The sequence below is a fragment of the Schistocerca cancellata genome, chromosome 3 (assembly GCF_023864275.1).
Source record: "Schistocerca cancellata isolate TAMUIC-IGC-003103 chromosome 3, iqSchCanc2.1, whole genome shotgun sequence".
NCBI lineage: Eukaryota > Metazoa > Arthropoda > Insecta > Orthoptera > Acrididae > Schistocerca > Schistocerca cancellata.
Window position 1 is genome coordinate 358,571,157 of NC_064628.1, and position 16,923 is coordinate 358,588,079.

The 16,923-nt window shown below is 44.3% G+C and overlaps 1 protein-coding gene across 1 annotated transcript in view; it reads right to left on the minus strand.

The window, feature by feature from the left end:
- LOC126176309 (proline-, glutamic acid- and leucine-rich protein 1-like) overlaps positions 1–16,923 on the minus strand; it is a 68,124-nt gene that overhangs the window by 46,961 nt on the left and 4,240 nt on the right. Inside the window, exon 2 of the mRNA XM_049923459.1 lies at positions 8,164–8,441. Coding sequence (XP_049779416.1) covers positions 8,164–8,441 — 278 coding nt within the window. The remainder of the gene's footprint in view (positions 1–8,163; positions 8,442–16,923) is intronic.

A 16,923-nucleotide genomic window follows, 5' to 3' on the forward strand; every position in this document is an offset into this window, starting at 1 on the left:
TCTTTATCTAACTCATCGCTAGGTCTTTCGATCCTTCTGTTTATGTAATGCGTAAAACGAGAAAGCGACACTGAGCTACTGTTGTTTTGTAGCTGCACTTGGGTTCCAAGCCGAATGGAGTGTGAAACACGATATGTTCTCGCGGAAAATAATCGCGCCTGCAATCGAATACGAATTAGAGGATTAATGAGACTGTCAACTGGAAAAATGAAAGCAAGATGTAGTACACGTCGACCAGATTTGTGTGGCTAATCCTCTTAAAGGATTGGCAGAGCGCCGTGCGTTCCTCTCTGATGTCGCAACCGAGCGGTATGGGGGTCGCTGGTGCGGAAGACGGACTCGTGCAAAGTCCGGCCTCTGGTCAGCAGAGGACTGGACGCCGGCGCCGCCGGAAGCTGCGCGTGACAAAGAGGCGTACACCACCTGCTCTCTTCTTCCTTTCTGCATCCTGTCACATCATCCATTGGTAACGGACAGCAGCGCTGCCGACGACACGCCCACTGTCGGTGTCAATACCACCACAAAAATGACGCCTAGTTCCAGAATGGATCTTTTAGTGCAGAATATCCGCTCTTGTTGAACATCACGACAAATTCAAAATTTCACGACAGCTCACATTTCGCTGTAGAGAGGGAGTCTGGAAGCGTGTACGTGGTTCTATGATCCCCGCTGTGTTAAAACATTTAACTGTGTTGTGTATATCCATATGTAACACCTTACGAAGTAAGTAGGCTGTTTAGGTTTTTATGTTGGTAACGCCACGTAGCGCTCTGTATGAAAATCACTGACTGTGCTGTGTGCAGTCTGTGGCTGGTTGGAATTGTTGGAATATTTGCTATTGTAGTGTTCAGCAGTTGGATGTGAACAGCGCGTAGCGTTGCGCAGTTCGAGGTGAGTCGCCAGCAGTGGTGGATGTGGGGGGAGAGATTGCGGAGTTTTGATAACGGCCGATCTGGACGTGGGTCCATCAGAAAAAGGAAATTTGTAAGACATGGATGTCATGAACTGACACACACACACACACACACACACACACACACACACACACACACATATATATATATATATATATATATATATATATATATATTACTACTGGCGATTAAAATTGCTACACCAAGAAGAAATGCAGATGATAAACGAATATTCATTGGACAAATATATTATACTAGAACTGACATGTGATTACATTTTCACACAATTTTGGTGCATAGATCCTGAGAAATCACTACCCAGAACAACTACCTCTGGCCGTAATAACGGCCTTGATACGCCTCGGCATTGAGTCGAACAGAGCTTGGATGGCGTGTACCTACCTGTCCATGCAGCTGCAACACGATACCACAGTTCATCAAGAGTAGTGACTGGCGTATTGTGACGAGCCAGTTGCTCGGCAACCATTGACCAGACGTTTTCAGTTGGTGAGAGATCTGGAGAATGTGCTGGCCAGGGCAGCAGTCGAATATTTTCTGTATCCAGAAAGGCCCGTACGTGACCTGCAACATGCGGTCGTGCATTATCCTGCTGAAATGTAGTGTTTCGCAAGGATCGATTGAAGGGTAGAGCTACGGGTCGTAACACATCTGAAATGTAACGTCCACTGTTCAAAGTGTCGTCAATGCGAACAGGAGATGACAGAGAGGTGTAACCAATGGCACCCCATACCATCACGCCGCGTGATATGCCAGTATGGCCATGACGAATACACGCTTCCAATGTGCGTTCACCGCGATGCCACCAAACACGGATGCGACCATCATGATGCTGTAAACAGAACCTGGATTCATCCGAAAAAATGACGTTTTGCCATTCGTGCACCCAGGTTCGTCGTTGAGTACACCATCGCTGGCGCTCCTGTCTGTGATGCAGCATCAAAGGTAACCGCAGCCATGGTCTCCGAGCTGATAGTCCATACTGCTGCAAACGTCGTCGAACTGTTCGTGCAGATGGTTGTTGTCTTGCAAACGTCCCCATCTGTTGACTCAGGGATCGAGACGTGGCTGCACGATCCGTTACAGACATGTGGATAAGATGCCTGTCATCTCGACTGCTAGTGATAAGAGCCAGCATGGCGTTCCATATTACCCTCGTGAACCCACCGATTCAATTTTCTGCTAACAGTCACTGAATCTCGACCAATGCGAGCTGCAGTGTCGCGATACGATAAACCGCAATCGCGATAGGCTACAACCCGACCTTTATCAAAATCGGAAACGTGATGGTCCGCATTCCTCCTCCTTACACGAAGCATCTCAACAACGTTTCACCAAGCAACGCCGGTCAACTGCTATTTGTGTATGAGAAATCGGTTGGAAACTTTCCTCATGTCAGAACGTTATAGGTGTCGCCACCGGCGCCAAGCTTGTGTGAATGCTCTGAAAAGCTAATCATTTGCATATCACAGCATATTCTTCCTGTCGGTTAGGTTTCGCCTCTGTAGCACGTCATCTTCGTGGTGTAGCAATTTTAATGGCCAGTAGTGTATATATTATGACTTCTGAACACTATTAAGGTAAATACATTGTTTGTTCTTTATCATTGTTTGTTCTCTAACTATGCCTATCAGTAGTGTTAGAATCTTTTAGTTAGAATCTTTTATTTACCTGGCAGTATTGGCGCGCGCTTTATTGCAGTAGTTTGAGTAATTAAGATTTTTGTGTGGTAAGTGATTCATAAAGGTATAGGTTATTGTTAGTCAGGACCATTCTTTTGTACGGATTATTGAAAGTCAGATTGCTGTGTGCTAATAATATTGTGTGTCAGTTTAGTGCTGATCAGAATAAGTAAAGAGAGAAAGGTCTGAGTACATTCAGTTTTACTCAGCTGTCTCAATGTAGTTCACCAGCAGTGTCATTTATAAAATTTTCAAAGGAATCTTTTAACTCATCTCTGAATGTTGTACACATCGTTTCTAAAACTGTGTGGTATTATTCGCGCAGTATAAACTGACATTCGGCGCAGCTGCCGATGGGAACTATTGCAAACGGGAAACGCTTTTAGAGTGGCTTCCATCGGCCACCGCGCAGTGTGTTAGTTTGGAATGCGCGAATAGTACGTGAGCAGTATTGCGAATTTCCGACGGTGTTACACAAGATCAGAAACAAGCTCGAGTACATTCTAACAACGCTACAATGAATTCAGCAAATTACACCGTACTTGTTAAAACGATTACGATTCAATTACACAGTTAATTATGCGTATGCAACCAGGCGTATTAGTGATAATTCAGTGAACACGTAAGCGCTACTTTGCAGTCTTGCACCGAAATATTTCGTATAAATACCGAGATCGTACTGTTGAAACATCCGCTTTGAAAAATTATGAATGACTGTGCAGGTAAACTTCTACGTTATATGATTTTCAAAAAGCTGGTCCGGCCCCGGTAGCTGAGTGGTCAGCGTGACGGAATGTCAATCCTAAGGTCCCGTGTTCGATTCCCGGCTGGGTCGGAGATTTTCTCCGTTCAGGGACTGGGTGTTGTGTTGTCCTAATCATCATCATTTCATCATGACGAGCAGGTCGCCGAAGTGGCGTCAACTCGAAATACCTGCACCAGGCGAACGGTCTACCCGACGGGAGGCCCTAGCCACACGACATTTCATTTCAAAAAGGTGAGCAAAACTCAACGTACTCCAACAGTTTTCTGTTCACTTATTATAATCATGACCAAAGTGACACACAATATTTTTAGCGCAACGCGATCTGACTTTCAATAGTCCCTACAAAAGAATGGCCCTGACTAATAATAACCTATACCTTTCATGAATCACTTACTTCACAAAAATCTTGGTTACTCGAACTACTGCAATACAGCGAGCGCCAATACTGCCAACTAAATAAAAGATTCTAACGACTGAGGGCATTAACTACTTATAGGCGTAGTTGGCAGATGAAAGATTTTGATAGAGAACAAACAATGTATTTATCTTAATAATGTTCAAAAGTCCTTCATATATCTATCAATTCATGACAAGCATCTTTACAAATTTCCTTTTTCTGGCGGACACACGTCCAGATCGCCCGCTTATATTAACCTCTCAAAAGTCTGGCATCTCTCTCTCCACATCCACCACTGCTGGCGGCTCACCTCCAACTGCCCAACGCTACGTGCTGTTCCCATCCAACTGCCCAACACTACACAAGCGGATATTCCAACAAAGAGTCCAACTAGCCACAGACTGCACACAGCGCAGTCGGTGATTTTCATACATAGCGCTAGGTGGCGTCACCAACATATAAACCTAAACAGCCTACTTACACTGTCAGCTGACGTTTTCTATTCCAGAGGTGCGATTTAATCTGATATTTCTGAACGATCGCGTACACATCATCAATGCGGCCGAAAATACTCTGCAGTTTTAAAGGATACACCACCATGCAAAGATTATTTCATACGGTTCTTAGTATTATTTAACTCGTTCAGAAACAAAACGCGTTATTAACAGAAACGCTACAACTCGCGCATAATGCGTTCCGCGTTTCGATCAGCACTGTCTCGCTACAGACCCACATCGACTGACAGCGAAAATTCGTTTTGCCAGTAAAGACCAGCTCTGACAACAATACTTCAAAAATATAAATCCCTAACGTCTGCGCACTGCGTTAAATGTTCACACTCTGAGAAAGATCGAATTACATTACGCTGATACACTTCATTTTGAAAGGAAAAAAAGACTCTTTACGTTGTGGTTAAGCCATTCTTCACTGTATCATTCCCTTCAGTATTGTTAACGTAGCAATGGGAAGTAGATGCACTTCTGGAGCTTCCGAGAGTAGAAGAGAGACACCGGCAGAACTGAAGCTGAAACAGTAATTCGCGAGTCGTTCCTAGATAGCTGTCTGCAAGAGCTATGCCCTCGAAAGCCGAGAGTAAGGATTGCAGTCCCTCTTCCAGGTACAGTTGTTACCTATTTGTGAAGTTTCAGTTGCCATAGTCATCGGAATTATCAGCCTTCTGCCCCTTCTTCCATGTGCTCTCGCTTTCAAATTCCGAATCTGTTTTTGAAATTGTAGTGATTATCTGTTTGTTGCACATTTTTTCCCCTTTATCTCCATTTGTTTTCTATATTTCCTCCTTAATCGTCCACTTCGTTGTTTCTGTTTTCGATTTTTCTCCTTTCGGCCTCTCCTACACTTCCGCAGTTTTCCGTCATTCTCGGTGTTAATTTTTCCCTCGTTCCTCAAAAGATACGACAAAACGAGGAATTCATGTAATTTTACGCTTGCATGCTTTTTATGAGTTCCAGGAAGTCGTCTAAGAGCCCCTCTGCCATTCGTCCACTCCACAGATTTGTTAACAACGTCGAGAAGGATATGTTCTGGGTTGAATGTTCCATGTAGAGATTACAAATTGTATCTAAACGCTCATAAAACTTGCAGCTACACTTTCAGTAGGTGGCTGTGTTTTTTCAAAGATTTTCACCGTTTGTAGTTCGAAAAACCTCACCAAAAATGGGAAACGAACCTTGAAGGGCAATTTCTGTTAAAAGCGGTGCCTCCTCGAAGTTCTTGAGATTGTTATCCGTATGTAGGCCCATAGCGTTACGTAGTGTGACAGAGTCGATAGAACTCCTTACGTCATAAATCTAGTTACACGAAGAATTGCAGATGAGTTGTTAGGTAGTTGGACAGTTCATTACTGGTTTTGTTACAGAGGTACCGTTTTTTTTTGTGTCCACGTGCTTTTCTCCCTGGCTGCCATCTTCGGATACCGCCGCTTGTTCACACCCTTACGATGCGAGCTTCAGTACGGAAAACTCTTTTCAGTTTAAGAGGAAGTATCAACATCTCGCGTTTTACCTTCAGTCTTCTGGCATGGTTTTACGTTCATGCCTTGCGTATGGCTACCATTACTTGTAGCAATTATTATGTAATCTATTGTTGCTACCTAAGTAGCGGTCCTTGCATGCTTACTCCCTGGTGTTACATATAACACAAAAACTTCTTTATTTTTGTTAAGTGTAATGATCTATGCGTAAGGTACACAAGCAGTACTTCCCTTTATGAACACTTCGCATCCCATCACGATATGTAATGTACCATTAATATCTGTGTATTTCATACTTAATTTTTTCTTTGGTTGTCATATTCACTTATCACGTGACGATTACATAAGAAACAGGAAGTCATGACTACATAAATATAACTTCTCAGTACATTACACGAAAGCGTTTCGTTTTAAATTTTATAGCCATGTTTTTTCAAGCATCCACAGAAAATTCAGTTGATCTGTATAGCAGTTTCGCAAATTAAGAGTTGGTTTAAACATAAGGTTGTTAAATTAAAGAGTAATGAGGCAAACGCATGTGTACTTGGCACAGCTTCATCGCTACCCTAATGTCGGAATCGCTTGGTGAACACTCGGCCTCACTGAATGTATCTGAGACACAAATGGGGTCTGGATGTCTTCTGAACACTCTGGAGCCCACACCACATCGCGTGGCCGCCGTAATCAAGGTGAAAGGGTGCGCCACTCGTTATAAGAGAATTGTTTCTAATTCAGCTGCTCAAGAGTTTAGCCAAAAGTTCTCATTAGTATTATTCTTTCATAAAAAAATTTCTGGAAACGAAAATCTTTGGATATATTTATGGAGCAGCATAACAGGATAGACGAGGGCAACAGTCATTATGCCGGAATCCGCTGAAGCATTAATTCGATCTGCTCTCTCACGCTTTTTAGAGCGCTAATGGAATGGAAATGCAATCAGCAGACTATTTGATAAATTGTACGCAGACACGTATGCTAAAAGGCACCCGGCTCGCGACCCATTTTGCATGCAGTATCGGACACTCACGAACATCAAGCCACGGACCTGGAAATACTCTGCAATATGCCCGCTCTTGCATTCAAACAAAGGCCGCATTATTATTTTTTTTTATGAACTGATTCGCGTCTCTCGTTACGGACTGCTCGACAACGACATAAGGATGTTCTTGTGGGGATGAGAAAAGGAGGTAGTCACGTCATTACGAAATCAAAGAAGAGTTAGTCTCTCAAAGTAGACACGAAATGCCGTATATCAGGGAGAGAAAATCGAACGTACAACACATTTAGCGAGGGTTAAAATTAAGGGTATGCACTACTGGAATGTTAAGGCATTTTTATGGAGAGGCTGGTGAAAGAGGATTAGATAAATACGTTAAGTTTTGTTCGTCTGTTCGATACTGTTCGGTGTTACTTATTTGTGTTAAACTTTGTGGCAGGTCAGTCATGTGCTTCGGGTCAGGATTCGGGCCCAGAACATCCGCCTTTTGAGAGCAAGTGCTCTACCAACTGAGCTACCCCAAGCACGACTCACGTCCCGCACTCACAGCTTTACTTCCACCAACACCTAGTCTTCCACCTTCCAAGCTTCACAGAAGATCTCCTGCGAAATCGTCGGATTAGCATTACTGGAAGAAAGAACATTGCAGAGACATGGCTTAGCCAAAGCCTTGGGGACTGTTGTCAGAATGAATTTTTCACTCCGGTGCAGAGTGAAAAATTTACCCCGAGAATTTCTTTGTGTGTTCGACAATATGCTATACTAGGTGTCTTAAAAATTGCTCGGAGTTTAGTTTTGGTCAAATTTAGAGAAAAGTCGTATCTACTACATCTATCTGTAACAGTAAGTGGTCATCACAGTTAGTGTTCATTGTTGCTACCACCTATACCCACACAGGCCTTTTTTTGAAACAATAACGAACTCATGCAAACACACATGGTTGGCCACACACAAGGGACAGGCACCGGTTCAAATATTTGTCCGACCATTCTGATGTAGGCGTTGTGTGGCTTCCCTAAATCACTTAAGGCAAACACTGCAAATGGTCTTAACGACATGACAGGGCGTTGTATCTCCTCATACTTCTCCAGTTGGAACTTACCGTACCTTCTTTTCAGTATCTTCATAATCAGAAGTCGACAGGAATATAGTCCAGGTGAGTCAGTAGGCCATACAAATGGATTTTCACGACGAATCCATTACTCATCGCACTTTTGCGAGATATACCGTGTTAGCAAGCGTAGAAAAAGGAATGGTTCCTCGTCGTCCATAAACTGTCCTTCGCCTTTTTACTTTTGTCACATTTTCAGACAGCGCTAATAAATTGCCGAAGTGCATCTTCGTGTTTTCGCAGTGCAATAACTGATGCACTAAATTTTAGGAGTGCAGCTGCATAAACTCCCTTTCCTCCTCCTCTTCCTCCTCCTCCTCTTCCTCCTCCTCCTCTTCCTCCTCCTCCTCTTCCTCCTCCTCCTCTTCCTCCTCCTCCTCTTCCTCCTCCTCTTCTTCCTCCTCCTCTTCTTCCTCCTCTTCCTCCACTTCCTTTTCTTCCACTTCCTTTTCTTCCACTTCCTTTCCCTCCACTTCCTTTCCCTCCACTTCCTTTCCCTCCACTTCCTTTCCCTCCACTTCCTTTTCCTCCACTTCCTTTTCCTTTTCCTCTTCCTCTTCCTCTTCCTACTCCTCCTTCTTATATTGCCGCCGTATGCTTTTCGACCACCTTCAGAGTGATCCGACAGACTTAAGCTACAGTACTCGTTACGTCGTTTTAAGCACAGATACACAAGTGCCAGAGATGCTGATCGGCGGGAAACAGTGTGCATAAATTAACTCCGTGGTTACGCGGTCGATCGTTACTCGCAAATCGAAATACCATTATTAGCAACAGTCTAACGACGTGTTCGCGAGTTGTCAAAGAAAGCGCCTGATTCCATGAATTGTCTAGATTGAAATCTCTGCCTCATTCAGCTGAGACACATGGTAATTACCGACGCTGGCTGCGAGTGGGCATTGATTGAAATCAATGAGGAAAGTTGAAAATTTGTGCTGAACTGGGATTCGCACCCTGGGTCTGCTGCTTACTAGACAGATATTCTGACCACTGAGCCATCCAGTGGTCATTGCGACTGCATGGACTACCATAGCACTCCTTCCATCAGACACAAAAACCTCAACTTACCCACACACTACTGACGCAGTGTTCTTTGACTATTATCCTCACTGTTCGCAGTATTTTATCGATTCCTGTAGGGATTCGAGAATGGTGTCATCTGACGGATGCTCACCAAGCACAAAGTTAAAGCGATTTTTTGTTCTCCACAGAAGACAGCAGCACTGTAGTGTTCCGTCAAAGAAATCTTGATGCTCTGCAAAGCTGGCGTTTACAAGATCCCATGCGATTGTGGACTTCCATACGTTGGACAGACGACTCACAGAATCCATGAAAGATTGAACGCCGTAGGTACCCCCGGCTATTACAGCCCAGTAAAACGGCTGTGCCAAAGCACATGCGTGGACGATATTCACGCTGTGCAGTACGACAGTGTCGAAATTCAAGCACCGACTTCACGGGAATGAGGTTTCATGTGCCATTCATCATTTCTTTACGCACTTTATAATCGCAGGTGTTTATTTGTTCGTTACCGTAAGAGTTTGGCATTATCATTCTTTGTTTAATCAAAAGAACTCTGAAGCCATCCGGGAAGCGCCATTGGCGTTCGTTTTTGTGCTCAGGCGATCGCTGACAAGTCGAAATTCAACTCCTTAAAATTTTATCAGCGAACGGCGTCGATACGCAGTGTTGTGCCCGACTGCCCATATAGTTTTGTATGCTGATTAAAAAGAGCAGAAAGACGGGCAGAGGGCTTGAACCGCTGTCTGCTCTCGAGTATCATTTCACTACACTTTACGGTGAGTAGCGGATGGTAATTGGGGTGACATTATCTTAGTCCACCCCCCCCCCCCCCAACCCGCCTACCTGCTCCATCTCCATCTCCTTCCCTGTTCAGTTCAGGAATGGTGCGTGGGAAGAATGATTGTAGGTAAGCCTTTGTATGAACTCAAATTTCTGATTTTCTCATTTCGGTCACTTCGCGACAAGCTCCTATGTGGGAGGAAGTAACAGGTTGCCCTACTCTTCCCGGAGTGTACGCTCTCGGAACTTTAAAAGTATGCTTCTCCATGATGCACATCATCTCTCTTGCAGCGTGTGCAATTGAAGTTCGTTGACATTCACCCCACCGCTCGCGCGCTAAACGAACGAACCCGCGAAGAAACGAGCCGTACTTCGTTGACTCCTCTGTCTCTCTTCTTTTAATCCAACTTCGTAATCGTCCCAGACAAATAAGCAATACTCAAGAGTTGCGGATGTTATTTTTCATTCACATTTCTAGGTCCGAACAGAAGGGGCCGACTGAATGGTATATTGGCTCGGTGCATACAGGCGTGTGGAAGGTCACGCTTTCCTTTGCCCATAGAAACCCAAGTGGAGCGAATCGAGACATTAGGTATCCCACAAAAGCCAAAATAAAATATCAGACAGGATTATGTTAGCTTTCTAAAAACAGACTAACTAATAAAGAAAATGAAACATCCGGAAGATACGGCGCGATGTCCGTGTAACTTCTACACACACTGATCGATAACACATCGCAATATCAAAAAATAATTAATGTGAAGTAGTGAAATTTCAGGAATACATCTGTCTAGGTAAAATATTTAAGTGATGGCAAGATCACAGGTTAATGTAAGCGCGAGATAAGCCATTGCAAATGTCAAATGCTGGTACATTAATAACAGGTGCAATCACCAGTATGTTGAATGTAAGCATCCAAACGTGCATACACTGTGTTGTAAAAGTGATTGAAATCAGTTTGTGGGGTGGAGTTCCGTGCCTGTTGCACTTGGTCGGCGAATACAGGAACGGTTAATGTTGTTTGTAGACGATGCAGAGTTGTCGTCCGACGATATCCCACATATGATGGACTGGAGATCTGGTGACCGAGCAGGCCAAGGCAATACGCGGACTCTCCGTAGAGCATGCTGGATTACAACTGCGTATGTGGTAGAGTGTTATCCTATTGTAAAACACCCCCTGGAATGCTGTTTATGACTACCAGCACAACAGGTAGTATCACCTTCTTTATATTCTTTACGTTATCATAAAGACACCATTTAACGTCACCAGTAACGATACAGGATAGGAATGGTCGATGTTGTTCACAAGTAATTGATGACTAGCAAGCAGATATTCTCTTATGCCCACCCGCCGATTTTTGCGATTTTGGCTTGGAACAGGCGTTACCCGTACACCCGATTTTTGAACCTTCCCTACTGCGTGCAAATGTCGCACAATATTACATTTGTCGGTTCTCGAGTACACTGACGTGAATTATTGTGGGTTAATGCGTTTAAACGATGTTCAAGCCCGAATCTCTTCCTGAACGCGGAGAGTCACTGATATCGAAAAGATCCTCCGTAAAATGAGGAGGCCATTTCCTTGCCGTGCTCTGTCCAATGGCATTATCGCCATACACGGCGCAAATGTTTCTGGATGCCTCCGCTCTTTTCATCCTCCCCTCCTCCGCCCTATTGAACTCAGTTAAAAGTATGTGTCGAAAATGTTCCGATTTCTCGACTTGGCGGTCCATTTGCTGGCGTCCACAGCTCCACTCACTGTCTGCAAATGACATAATGACAATATGTAATTTCAGACAGCAACAGTGAACTACAAAAAAATGACAGTCGATAAATAAACCTATAGCAATCGGAATGCCAACCCGCACAACAAAAACGCTACTGTAGCGGCACCACCGTTTATGATAGGGAAAGTTAGTGTTGTGCTATATTCTGAGCACTAGTTACAGCCAGGTGTGGGCTGGATTATGCATACCAGCAATTGTGAAGGCAAACAGAGACCACAGGGGCGTAGAACTGCAGGATAAGGCACACACAGCAGTTCGCATGGCCCAAGTCACAAGCAGAAGGGGCCACTGGCCAACCTAAGTGTTTTGAATACGTGACGCAAAGCGGTGTGCTTGGCAAAACAGGCGCACAGCCGAGTATAAATAGGTGCCGTTTTCCAATGAGATTCATTCAAGTGCGGCAGCTCTCCTGGACGGTGGGGCGTGTCACGCCACCGGCTACACACAACAACAGATGGGGCGCCTGTGTTCCAGTCCACGGCAGGTCGTTGGTTCGATCCCCTGAGGCCAGCCAGCGGCAGGCAACTCCATGGCTCGCTAGCACAGGCAGTCGTCTCGGCTCCCGACACAAGCCGGAGACATCGTGAGGCAAGGACCGCAGATTCGGACGCCGGATTGTTGGCGCTCGTTGATGTCGCGATCTCAGCCACGCTGGCAAGAAGAAAGACGCAATTGGCCGCCTGCAGCTCTCACCGAGCGGCGGTGAGTCGGCAGGGGCGCAGAAGACCACTGAGCCAACTCCCAGCATCCTGACGAAGCCGCAACTCCACTGACGTACAATGCCTGCTCGATACAGCATTGCATTACACGGGCCACTGGGGTGCTTCCTGAGCATTGCGGGGCCGTGCGACGCAGACCAAGAGGAACGAGGGCACTGTAGCTGAAAAAACAATAAATCACTTGGAAAGTTCTCGCCGAGTTTTAATACGGCACCTCCTGGCACCCATCTTCTATACTACAAACTTGCGCAGTACCAGACATCAAGAAACCAGCTTAGGTAAACAGTTCTAATGTTGTTGCTTTAATTTGTTCTGTAAGCGGTGCTGATATTCAAGACCATAAAAGTGGGTTAAAAGCTGTGAGCTATCTGAGGAAGTTAACCTTGCATTACTGCGCAACTGTTTCACCAGGTATCCAGTCTAGCCTACCAAATTCCCAACCAGGCTAACATTAATTATAATCTTTTACTACCACCTTACGACCACCCAGCTATCTTGTCCACCCAAAATATCTCTGGAACAATAACAGCTATTGGAAAACGACTTTCACCGGTATCAATGTAGGGCTGGGGCCCATGAATGTACATATTTGGAAACATTTTAAAACGAAAGCATATGTGTTTTTTAACACAAACTTATGTTTTTTTAAATGGACCTCCTATATATTTTCTTCAGCAATCCATAGAGTGACAAACCACATACACAATGGCGTTGATTGCATCGCAATATTCCCATTACATCCCGAGATATTTAGACGCGAAGTTGACGCTTGAAACACCCGACATGCGCTGCTAGCGCACGTCCTGAGGCTCGGGCGTGAACCCCATGCTGCCCGTAATCGCGATGTGATTGACATGTGTAATCACACGTCCATACTTATCAAGAGGTCCGAAACGAATAATACGATCTGCTGCCATCCTGCATTAACGTCGTACATTCCAGCTGGTATTTACCCCATAGGCTAGGGGTGATGCGGTTCTGTACCGCAACGTTAGTCACAAAGTTAACTTCGCTTATCGTTAATCCGTTACTAAAAAGGTAATGCCGTTCAACGTTAAAAGTTTACTTTACTGTAGATCTAGCGCAAGTGACAGTTAATCATTCACTCGTAATAGTAAAATTCATGTTGATGGTTTAGTGAAACGAGCAAGTGGACTAAAAGTTTTAGCGTTGTTTAGGCAAAAAGTTTTGATTTGGGAAGTTCAGGTAGGACACAGAAGATGAATGTAAACATGTTTAACCAATTAGTTTTATTATCACATAATTATGTTTATCTAATGCGTTTTGGGTGGACAAGACAGCTGGGACACCCTGTATATAAAAAGACAATTTAAATAAAAAGAAATAAATCAGTTTATATTTGGACATTTATTTTAACATTGATCATTGTTCCGTTAAAATTTCAGCATATCAAACTTGATTCATAACTAAACTGGTGCCTTATTTAGGATTGTGAAAATGTGAGTTTGTAATCTTACGGAACACATCAAATAGGGAGCCAAGATTGGGAGACTACATACAACACTGCATTCATAAAATAACACACAAAGAACGTTGAAACGTATCCAAGAGGAAATTAACCGCAACCAACCGATTCAATTTTCACCCAGAGAAGTTACGTTCGTAGCGCAATCCTGTCCGTCATGAAATTACCACATACTGCTATACTAAATTCATATTAACTCTATGTGAAATCTTCCCGAAAAGAATAGCTGAGGGCTACTTTGATGCTTACACCACATGCTTCACGTGGTCGACTTGGTTTACACAAAGAGTGTAACTCCACAATAATTTTGATAATTAAAATAAATCGAAACGCAATTTACAGAAGAAAAACCTCGAACTGGTTACTATCGTCTTACTATTAACCTGATGGGTCAAACAATTGTATAAGCACGTGGTACTGGTCTCACAAAGTACACCCCACGTGGGTTGAACATAAAGAAAAGTTTCTATATTGAAAAATATTGTGTCAAGACGAGACGTTATAATCTCACGCACATTCGCATTTAAGATTGATGATTTTAGTTAGAATTACTGATAAACACGTGGTTCCACTTTACTCACAAAGTAATGACAAAGCAACTACCGGAAGATATTCTGAACTTCACACTCGAATTACACTGCGTTGCAATTTAAGATAACATTAGATATTTTAGAACTAAACCTGAAATAAACGTGATTAAATTTTCAGTTAGGCTGAACTTAAGAAATCCATTGTCCTACGGACTTAGCAGACACGCGCTTAGCTGGAGATCTTACCACTTCAGACGCTCGCCGCGGACAGCCTGACTAGGCCCCTACCGAGGGTGCTTAACAGATACAAACGGAAGTGACCAGAGAGGCAGCTTCCTATACCAACATGACAAGGAACGGACAGGACCATACTACGAATAGAAACCTCTCTACTTTTAGAAAGCGTAGCTACCTGTTCCGACGTTGGTCCTACTGTTCTCTAGCAGACAGGCTTGTCTGCTACCATCAAGCATGCAACTAGAAATACATTTGCTCATTCATCCTCTCACACAGAAGGGAAGGGGGATGACAGTATCTTATCATATACAGTATATAAAAGAAAGCGGATGTAGGTTCCGAATGAGACTATGTGACATGAATTACATATAAACTGTGTTTTAAAGTGTAGTAGTGTGCAGATCGTTCTTGTTTATGTGTAAAAGTAACACGTTTCACTGCTCAGTCTCCTCCCAGATAGAAACAACACAGTAAATTTAGAAGAGGAATTTATGCCGTAAATGATAACAGATTTAAGAAATTAACATGAAAGGAATCCATCAGAGACCTTTCACAGTATGTACGAAAGTAGAAGTTGATGGCTCGGTACAGCCTGGCACCTTACACCTTGCTTCGCTGACTGAAACATAAATGGAACGTAACCAAGGACTTCATCAGTTCTGTTGTAAAATTATTTGAGCCTGCTGCTGGTTTTCGAAATGTGGGAGGGAATCCAAGACGCTGAGGCGGTGACGGTAGACACCTGTTGTCGGCAGCGACGGTCGCGACTTGGCGACCAAGAGGCGGCGTGGGTGAAGCCAGGCAGCCGCACAGATTCAGGCCTACTGCAGCGCCGCCCCGGTAGGGGACGGCGTAATTAGCGGCCGCTCGTAAACGCGGCTCGGCGCGCCTCGGACCATTACCGGCGCCGAAATTACGTGGGACAAAGCGGGCAGGCCAGACCGCGACCACGCGCTGCTGCAGCCGGCGCTGCCGCGCCGACGTCCGTCCGTCGTACGGCCGACGTCTTCGGCGGCAGTCAGACAACTACCGAGCTCGGCTGGTATACACAGTGGTTATAACTGAAGTGCAGCTACTCGTGGAAGCCCAGTGTGAGATGTAATCGTCGAATGACTGCGTAGCTTGGTACATTCGCTAATGCGTTAGTATGTAACCCATTTATGCTGGGAAAAAAGTAGTCCCAATGTTAGCCACCAGGTGCAAATCTGGCGCTGTAAGGCATCTCGTCGATGTGTCCGGTGCTCATGTTGAACGAATTGTCTGAGGACGGTTGATAATAAAATCAAAATTATGCCTTTCTCACTTGTTTGATCTTTTCTGCCCACATCTCGTTCGTAATCCATTACACATGGAAGCATTTCTACGCGTCTTTCCTGCATTTACAGCGCCAGATTTGCACTTGGTGGCCAAAACTGGAACTAATTATTTTCCAGCGTAAATCGGTTCCGCGTTAACACATTAGGATATCTGCCAAGTTTCACTGTAACACGATAATTACAGTCTACACTGGACGTCTGTGAGTAGTTGGACTTAATTTATATCTACCCGGTACTAACAGAGTGAGCTGGCGCGCTGGAGTCGCATCCGAGAGGGCGGCGGTATGGATAAGGGATTCAACGTACCTTCTCCTCTGACTGAAAAGCTTGGAACTTCCGACTGAAATTTGACCTCTGGTTCCGAAATTCATAGTTCAAAAATCTAAGTACCAAGCAGTTGCCGTAGCAATAGCACCAAAACCACCACCACAACAACAGCAAAAACAACAGTCGTCCACCTCTTGCTGGATTGCCCACTTTTAACCGCTCTTCGACGGACATTTAACTTTCCCAGCTCACTACCTTCTGTGTTGGGCGACGATGCCTCAGCAGAAGCTTTAGTTTTAAGTTTTATCCGTGAGAGTGGGTTTTATACTTCTAGTTCGCTCCCTTCCCCCCTCTTTTAAACCAACAACAACATTGCGAACCTTATACCTCAGACAGTCAAAGGGCGTTCTTGTTACTTCCAGAACTGCCTCAGCCAACCACATAAGAATGCCGTTGTTTACAAATTGTCTCAGATGTGTCTGCTTGTGAAACTACGTTTATTTTATTAGGAATTGAAGTATCCATGTCTACACGATTTTTCTGCAGTTCACACTTAATTGCGTGGCAGAGGGTTTATCGAACCACTTTAAAGCTATTTCTCTATCGTCCCACTCTCGAACGGCATGCGTGTGGGTTCTGATTTCACTCATTTTGTTACGATAACCATTCCCATGTAGATGCGCGCCAACAAAATATTTCCGCAGTCGGAGGAGAAAGTTTGTGACAGAAGTTTCACGAGAAGATGTAGCCGCTACAAAAAACGCCTTTGTTTTAATGATTGCCATCCGAATTCACGTATCATGTCCACTGCGGTCTCTCCCCTATTTTGCGATAATACAAAACGAGCTGCCATTCTTCGGAGTTTTTTATGTCCTCCTTCAGACCCATCTGACGCGGCTCC